General features: G+C 52.4%; 3 protein-coding genes and 1 pseudogene across 3 annotated transcripts in view; 2 read left to right on the top strand and 2 right to left on the bottom strand.

Annotated features, from left to right (window-relative positions):
- Nucleotides 1-2,498, top strand: part of Tap1 (transporter 1, ATP binding cassette subfamily B member) — a 50,676-nt gene extending 48,178 nt beyond the window's left edge. Inside the window, exon 11 of the mRNA XM_032889000.1 lies at nt 1,847-2,498. Coding sequence (XP_032744891.1) covers nt 1,847-2,053 — 207 coding nt within the window. The 3' untranslated portion in view covers nt 2,054-2,498. The remainder of the gene's footprint in view (nt 1-1,846) is intronic.
- The window catches only part of LOC116887415, a 496,132-nt pseudogene that overhangs the window by 280,440 nt on the left and 207,571 nt on the right, over nt 1-8,121 (bottom strand).
- The window catches only part of LOC116887417 (RT1 class I histocompatibility antigen, AA alpha chain-like), a 431,868-nt gene that overhangs the window by 230,597 nt on the left and 193,150 nt on the right, over nt 1-8,121 (bottom strand). The window lies entirely within an intron of this gene.
- Nucleotides 3,419-6,552, top strand: Psmb8 (proteasome 20S subunit beta 8). Its single transcript, XM_032889031.1, has 6 exons — nt 3,419-3,800; nt 4,476-4,623; nt 4,752-4,863; nt 5,230-5,359; nt 5,779-5,983; nt 6,261-6,552. Exons 1-6 carry the CDS (start codon nt 3,654-3,656, stop codon nt 6,347-6,349), a joined length of 831 nt encoding a protein of 276 aa, XP_032744922.1. The 5' UTR covers nt 3,419-3,653; the 3' UTR covers nt 6,350-6,552.

The raw sequence follows: 8,121 nt of genomic DNA, 5'->3' as shown, positions 1-8,121 counted from the left end.
CAGTGCCCTGGATGCTGGCAACCAGCTACGGGTGAGGCCCTGGTTCTTATCTTCTGTCTTTTTGAGCCATCTTGCTGTGTGGTCTCGGCTGGCCTGGACCTCACTTTGGAGACCATGCTGTCCTCAGATTCTTGGTAATCTTTCCCCTGCTGCCTCTGGAGGGTGTGGTCACCCTGCTGTGTCATCTTCCTGAAGTCTCCTTCCCATGGGAGCTTTGCTTCTGTTATTCATCCTGTGTTAGTTACACCAACAACATAACTATTCATACCTGTCCTGGGAATTCTCAGTTCCCATTGGCTTTTCCCCAGGACACCAGGAACCAGTGAACGGAGCTCCTGACCTAAGAGTCTGTGTGGGCTTAGCCTGCTTTGTGTTTCAGACGTTCTATCCCACCCTGCACTACTTTGCCTATCAGAGTCCTTTGCTGCGCTTGTTCTGTAGATGATAAGAGAAGTTGATTAACCTTCCAAAAGTCACACAGCAATGGAGCAATGGAGCCTGGGTCCAGATACAAGTCATCCAAATTCTCGTGTTCTTTGTAACTGTTACATTTTTTTATTCCTTCTTTTTTTTTCTATTTTTCGGAGCTGGGGATCGAACCCAGGGCCTTGAGCTCGCTAGGCAAGCGCTCTACCGCTGAGCTAAATCCCCAACCCCTTGTTACATTTTTTTAAAAAATAAGATTTATTTTATGTGTATGAGTGTCTTGCTTGTATGTATGTATGTATGTATGTATGTATGTATCTATGTACCTAGTGTCTTTGAAAGTCAGAAGAAGGTATGGATCCCCTGGAACTAGACTTATGGGTGGTTGTGAACCACCATGTGGATGTTGAAACTCAAACCCTGGACCTCTGGAAGAGCAGCCAGTGCTCTTAACTGCTGAGCTGTTTCCCCAGCCCCTGCATTACATTTCTCTAAATTGGATATAAAATTTCCCAGCTTAGAGGCTGGAGAGATGGCTCGGCAGTTAAGAGCACTGGCTGTTCTTCCACAGGACCTGGGTTCAATTCCCAGCACCCACATGGCAGCTCACAACCGTCTGCAACTCTAGTTCCAGGGTTTCTGACACCCTCACACAGGCAAAATGCCAATGAACCTAAAACAAAAATAAATTATAAACAATCTTCTCAGTTTATTAGTGGGTTATTAGAAATGTGTATGACATAGGAAAGGTGATGTATGGGGTGAGCGATGGGAGGTGAAGAGGAGGTGGTATGATTATATTTCATTATATTCATGCGTGACATTCTCAAAGCATAAACTAATATGTATTCTTGAATGCAAAAAATATTCCCACATCTTAAGGCTGGACGAGGCAACCCTAGTCTTACTGCAACTTAGTATGTGGTGTTTGGTTGATGTCCTTGGGAGGCTTGCTCCCCCCACCCCAAGGAAAATGGAGGCGTGGTGGTGGGGTGAGGAGGAGGGACTGGGAGGAGAGGAGGAGGGGGAAGAGCAGTCGGAATATAATATATGGGAGAAGAATAATTTTCTTTAAGAATTTCCCGGCTTAGGGGTTGGAGATTTAGCTCGGTGGTAGAGCGCTTGGTAGCAAGCGCCAGGCCCTGGGTTCGGTCCCCAGCTCCGAAAAAAAAAAAAAAAATCCCGGCTTACGGATAGAGATGAGAGACTATGCAGTCCCCTCCCCCTCGTGCTCCCGCTCTTCATCTATCTGTACCACCTCTTGAGAAGACGCCTTAAAAAAAAATCAAAGGTTTGGAGAGGCGCTCCAGACCCGGGATATCGGCATCCTTGGGAAGTGACAATGTGTCCCAGCCTTGGAAGCACAGGGGCCTCCTGGACCGTAGAGGCCCCGGACTGTAAGGTCTGTGTGTTTCTGCAGGTCCAGCGGCTCCTGTATGAGAGCCCCGAGTGGGCCTCTCGGACGGTTCTTCTGATCACCCAGCAGCTCAGCCTGGCAGAGCGGGCCCACCACATCCTCTTCCTCAAAGAAGGCTCTGTCTGCGAGCAGGGCACCCACCTGCAGCTCATGGAGAGAGGAGGGTGTTACCGGTCCATGGTGGAGGCTCTTGCGGCTCCTTCAGACTGACCGGCTTCTGGACTGCACGCTGCGCGAGTCCCTCCCCCTGCTGTCCTCTGCTCTGTGTGGCGGAGAACCTGGGAGCAAAGATTTTACCACATCCACGGAGATAGCTGAGGAGCGATGGTGTTTGTTACATGAGAAAAATATAACCTCTAGGAGATGCCCGGAATTTACCACCAATGTTTTCCGGCCCCGCCCCCTGTTAGACGGGGGATGGGGGTAGGTACCCCAGGCTAACACTGAGCTGCTGAGTCTCCTGTCTCCAGTGGAGTTTGCATCACGGCATGCGCCCACAAACCTGGCTTATGTGGCGTTGGGACAGAATGAGAAGAAACGCTCAAAATGTACAGAGAAGGGGCAAATAGCTTGCAATTAACCAAAGGCATAGGCTGGCCTATGGGTATTCTGCGGGTTCTCGATATTTATAATAAAACTGGTGTTTTGTACCGTGGCTTCTCCTGTTTCTTAGCTCCCACAAACTGCTCGATGAGTTAGCCAGCACCCTTCCCCACACACAGCCCAGTGTCCCGTTCTTCAGAATTCTGTTTTACTGCCGGGTCCATCATCTTCCTGGCGCTCTCATTTCTCTTCCCTACCCACCCACCGACTTCTAGTGCTGAGCAGGACCAGGCGGCAGCCCCTCTGTCCCCGCACTCCAAGGCATCAGCAGCTGCATCTAGGAGCCCCTCTCTTCCTCGCTGAGGCTGGAGGAGGCGCGATAGCGCAGCGGGGTGGGGGGTGGGGGAGACTCCAGAACTCCAGACTGGATTACCTCGCCGGCTCTGATTTTTCTGAACCTCTCACCTTCTCCTCAGCCGCACACGCCGGAGTAATCTTAATGAAACGGAAAGGATTAGCCAGTAAATCTCTTCCACTCAGGGAGGGCCCGGTGGCGTGACGTCAGCAGTTGCTGGGCAGATAAGGTCCGCAAAGGTTGGAAAGAGAGGTGGGGTTTAGAATTTAAGGAAGGAGCGCTCAGCTCTGACTTGCGCGACTTGAACAGCCCTGGGCAGAAGGGAGCGTCCACGTGGGTTGCCTCAGGGTAGTGAGACTGTTGGACCGAGAGGGGCCCTAGAAAGGACACATAGAAAGACCCGAACTGTGCCCTCTCCTTGGTTCGTCCTTCCCCATCTTTTTTCCCCTGGTCGTCTCAGGACTTAAAGGCCCCGTGCAACTATTTATCACATTTTCCAGTTTCTATAAAACGATGCTCATTTAAGTGCTGCCCCCATCCCCAGGACGCACGCCTAGGTGAATCTGCTCAATGCTTCTCTTGGGTTCCAACTTTCTAGAGAACCTCTTTAAGGTGACAGGACCCTATCCAGTCCTCAGCTGTTCCCAGAAGATGCAAGTACCCCACCTCTAGGCGGCCTCCGAAGGCGCACCTCTTCTTTTATCCCACAGCCCACTCTCTAGCTGGTTTTCACCGACGTGGCATCAGGAAAACTTGTCCCCAACATATTTTTAGTTCAGACACGGGCTAATTGGGCTCTACTCGGAAAGGGCAGGGGTTGGGGGTGGGGGACTGGTTCCCTCCTCTTGGTGCTGTGGCTTTCGCTTTCACTTCCTTGTCCGAGAGTCGACGGATCTCCGGGGCTAAGTCGTCATGGCGTTACTGGATCTGTGCGGCGCTCCTCGGGGGCAGCGGCCCGAGTGGGCTGCGGTGGATGCAGGAAGCGGGCTTCGCTCGGACCCAGGACACTACAGTTTCTCCGTGCAAGCTCCGGAGCTCGCGCTTCCCCGGGGAATGCAGGTGAGGACTGTAGGGGTTCTTGAGAGATGCAGGGGGTGGGTGGTGGTGGCGGCACGGAGGAAGGACTGTCTGCCTGGGTCTGAGGAGGTGAGGAAGCATGGAGGGGCTGTTCAGGAGAGCAGCATCCAGGCCAGCCCTGAAGTTAGTTAACATGGGAAGGCGGGAAGGAGGGAGGATGAGAAAGGGGTGGGGGAGGGAGAGAGGGAGAGAGACACACACATGGAGGGGCCACAGAGAGACTGAGAAGATGGTTGGTGCCCCCCCCCCCAAGATACCATGCACAACTCGCCATGCCTTCACAGACCCACGACTAACGACTACAGGGACTGCACAGTTGTCTTGGGAGACCAATGAACTTGAGAGGCTAACCTGGCCTCAGCAACCCTCCCTATGTATCCTAGGACACGTTAGGTGGCCTAGGTCTCAAGCCCCTCTACCTTAAAAGGAGAATACGTTATTAAAATGTGCTTTTCGAGAACCGAAGGAGCCACGGATCAGGAAACACCTTGAAGTCGGCTACCATGGCCTTCGCTCCCGTGTTCCCGAAGGCAGAAAGCTGGCTTAGATCCTGCTTTCCCTTCTTCTGAGACATTGCCCTCTAGGGTCTGCAGACCCCTCCTCATCCCGAAACCCTGCCGGGAGCCTCCTAGAACTGAGGCCTCTTCCCTCTCTCAGCCCACTGAATTCCTGAGGTCCTTTGGTGATGACCAGGAAAGGAAGGTTCAGATTGAAATGGCGCACGGCACAACCACACTGGCCTTCAAGTTCCAGCATGGAGTCATCGTGGCGGTGGACTCCAGGGCCTCCGCAGGGAGTTACATTGGTGAGTCCCGGTGCTCCGGCGGCCAGGCCCTCTCAGCAGAGCTTAAGGCCTGCACCTAATCGGGCATTGAGTTAGAGTGCATCAGGGAGAGCCGGGGGCTCATTTCTTGGATCTCAAAACTCTTTCAGCTACCATAAGGGTGAACAAGGTGATCGAGATTAACCCTTACCTGCTTGGAACCATGTCTGGTTGTGCAGCCGACTGTCAGTACTGGGAGAGGCTGTTGGCCAAGGAATGCAGGTGGGCAGGTTTTAATCATTTGTTGGGTGCCCCCCCCATGTCCCCTATACCCACTCGGTGGTCCGCTGTGGTGATCATAAGGTTTTTAAAGCCTTTGTGTGATTAAAAAATCTCCCAAACCCTAGCCTGTGTCCCTGTGTATAAACCAGATAACCTGGCAATTATTTAACCGAAAGGATGGTGCCATTCACTAGGCTTTTTAAAAATGTGGTTCAGAGATTTCTAGATCCTAAATCTGTCTTTATCCTTACGTCACACGGGTTCACACCTTCCAAACACACACCTCTACAATCCCTTCTCCCTCATTCTATGGGAGGGAAGGAATGCTCACCTGCCACCCCTGAGGCCTCCTTCCTTCCCCCACAGGCTATACTATCTGCGGAATGGGGAACGCATCTCCGTGTCTGCAGCCTCCAAGCTACTTTCCAACATGATGCTGCAGTACCGGGGTATGGGCCTCTCCATGGGCAGCATGATCTGCGGCTGGGACAAGAAGGTGGGTGGCCTGCCCCTATGCCCGCCTGGGTGAGAGGTCTCTTACCCATTGAGCCCTCCCCTCCCCTGTGCTTGGTCCAGGTTTTGATGTTTACCGAAGTGTGGCCTGTCTTTTGTTTTGTTTCTAATAAATACATTGTGTTACAGGTTTAAAAACATTGTATTTATTTATTTTTTCATGTAGTTGCCCTAGACAAGGCCCAGAAGAGGGCATCAGATCCCATTACAGATGGCTCTGGAGCTCCAGAATTCTAAAGAGCAGCCAGTGCTCTAACCGCTGAGCCATCCTCTAGCCCCTTAAAGGCGTCAGCCTTAAAGCAAATGTTTCTGTAGGTGACATTTAGGTTACCGCTTCCACAAGTCACACTTGATCAATAAACCATTTCCAAGGTCAGCTCGGGATGTTTTCTCATCTTCTAGGGACCGGGACTTTATTACGTAGATGACAATGGGACTCGGCTCTCGGGACAGATGTTCTCCACAGGCAGCGGGAACACCTATGCCTACGGGGTGATGGACAGTGGGTACCGGCAGGATCTCAGTCCTGAGGAGGCCTACGACCTTGCCCGAAGAGCTATTGTTTATGCTACCCACAGAGACAGCTATTCTGGAGGAGTTGTCAACAGTAAGGGCTCGGTGCTCCCCAAAGCACCTGGGGAGGCCACGGCTCCCCCAGCCCCTGGGAGAAGGGGGTGAGCTTAGATTAGGAGACTCGGGGGAGACAAGTGGAGATTGTCAGATGTGAGAACACTGAAGTCCCAGACAGAGGTTTGCAGCTTGTGTGTGGGGGTGCGGGGTGTGAGTGCTTAATGCTCATGTCAGGGACTGCTGCTTACACCACATCATCCTGGCAGAGACTCACTGCTCGCCTGACGCCATGTTCTTTTCTCAATCACTCACAGTGTACCACATGAAGAAAGACGGTTGGGTGAAAGTGGAGAGCACTGACGTCAGTGACCTGCTGCACAAGTACCGAGAGGCCACTCCGTGATCACTGCTGGGCAGACATCCTCCCGGCCCTGAGGAGCTGGCAGACTCAGGGACCTGGGACACTTCAGTCTTAGGAGAAAGCACGGGCCCAACCTGGGCTGAGACAAAGCCTGAGGCTATGGAGACATCTTTGTTTTTACCCCTCTCACTCAGCCAGCCCTCACGGATACCTTCTAAGTACAATAAAAGAAAAACAGTTCTACATGTCTCTGTGTTGTGGCTGAATGGGGTCAGGCCGTGGGGTCCTTTGGAGGGAGGGCTAGGGAGCAAACAGGAAGTCAGACGACGCTTCCATTGAGAAGGGGTTCACCAGGTTCTTCCTTCGGGCCCCATCTCTCAGGAGGACCTGTCACCCATCCACAGCCCTTCCAAGAGCGTCATGATCTCGGGACTCCCGTGTGGCCCCTCGTGTATGTTTTGGGGTGACTGGGAGGACTTTGTGATGACAATAATCACGGAAAGGCTCAAGTAGCCCCTTCGTGACATTGGATATTGAATGTAAAGATGTGTCTGAGGTTCAGTTTCATGATGTTTCAGCCCGGGCTGCAAGGTGTCAGCACAATGAGGAGAGGTGAGCAGGACTCTCTGGGGTGGGGGAAGCAGAGGAGAAAGTGAAAGAAAAGAAAGGAACCCCTGGGTCTTCTGTCAGTGCAGGAGTGGTCAAGAGCCAGGTCATGGGTTAGAGGACTCTGAGAGCCAGGACAGCCAGCGGGAGCCTTCTCCACAGGGGGTAAAGAGGTGGAGTGTGTGTGTGGGCGGTGTGTGTGTGTGTGTGTGTGTGTGTGTGTGTGTGTGTGTGGTTGGTCCTAAAACCGGGAGCAGATGGGTATAGCCACCTAGCAGGACCTGCTTTAATGTCACCCCCCTCCCCCTCCCTCAACATTGAACTTCAAGTGACTCATGGGTAGTCACACCAACATTTCTAAGGGGATTTTCTCCTTCATAGGTAGTTTCAGCCCATTGAGTCATTTCAGCGTGTTGTGCTCTGGTGGACGCTGTTTTTGAGAATGGAACCCAATGCCTCATCCTGTTCTGTGAGGCCTCTTCCCTTGAGGGGGGGTGATTTATGCTGTAACTGGGCTCTGGGGAGCGGGTCAGGTAGGACTATCTCTCCCCCTTCAATGGTGTTAGCCTACAGTCACTTCTGACTATCTCACAAACAGCAGGCCCTGGCACTGACCCAGGGCCTTCACCACAGGTATTGGGTGCTGGGAAGAAAGTCTGAGGACAAAGGGCCAGAGCCTTCTGGGTTCAAGAACTGTGAAAGGGAACCTTTGACCTGGTGATAGGAACTGAGGCCTTCTTGTATGCCCCAATTTTTACCCCAGACTCCTATTCTTGAGCTTGCATGGGAAACAAAACAAAACAGAACCTCAGGCCTCTCTTCCCTTCCAGCCTCTGTCCTTCCCTCTTCTTCCTCCCTTTTTCCAAAGCGATTCGAGGTGGGACTCCAGTGTGGGCAGCTGACGGGAGGGGACCTAAAGCCACTCCCTCCTCCGTTTTTCTCCCTCTCCTCCCCCTTTCTCCATGACTATTCTCGTCCCTCTGCTTTTTTCCTCAGCCTATGCTCCTTGCTCCTTTCTGTCCTAACCTCCTCCTACTTTTTCCCTTGCCTCAAACCTACTTACTGGACAGCGAATCTTGGTCTCAGGCAACTTTTCTCTACCTCTGAACTGTATTCCCAGTTTAATGGGCACTTCTTAACATATGTTCCGAGGTCAGAGAAATGCAGCCCCCTCCCCCACTTTCAAAGCATCTCGGACCCTCAGAGTT

The sequence above is a fragment of the Rattus rattus genome, chromosome 18, assembly GCF_011064425.1.
Source record: "Rattus rattus isolate New Zealand chromosome 18, Rrattus_CSIRO_v1, whole genome shotgun sequence".
Taxonomy (NCBI): Eukaryota; Metazoa; Chordata; class Mammalia; order Rodentia; family Muridae; genus Rattus; species Rattus rattus.
This window is presented reverse-complemented; position numbering and strand designations above follow the sequence as displayed.

Excerpts from the sequence above, each read along its gene's own strand:
- Psmb8 (XM_032889031.1), top strand. The coding sequence starts at position 3,654 with ATGGCGTTACTGGATCTGTGCGGCGCTCCTCGGGGGCAGCGGCCCGAG. Across the intron at positions 5,360-5,778 it reads TCTGCGGCTGGGACAAGAAG|GGACCGGGACTTTATTACGT; the intron begins GTGGGTGGCCTG and ends CTCATCTTCTAG. Across the intron at positions 5,984-6,260 it reads TTCTGGAGGAGTTGTCAACA|TGTACCACATGAAGAAAGAC; the intron begins GTAAGGGCTCGG and ends AATCACTCACAG.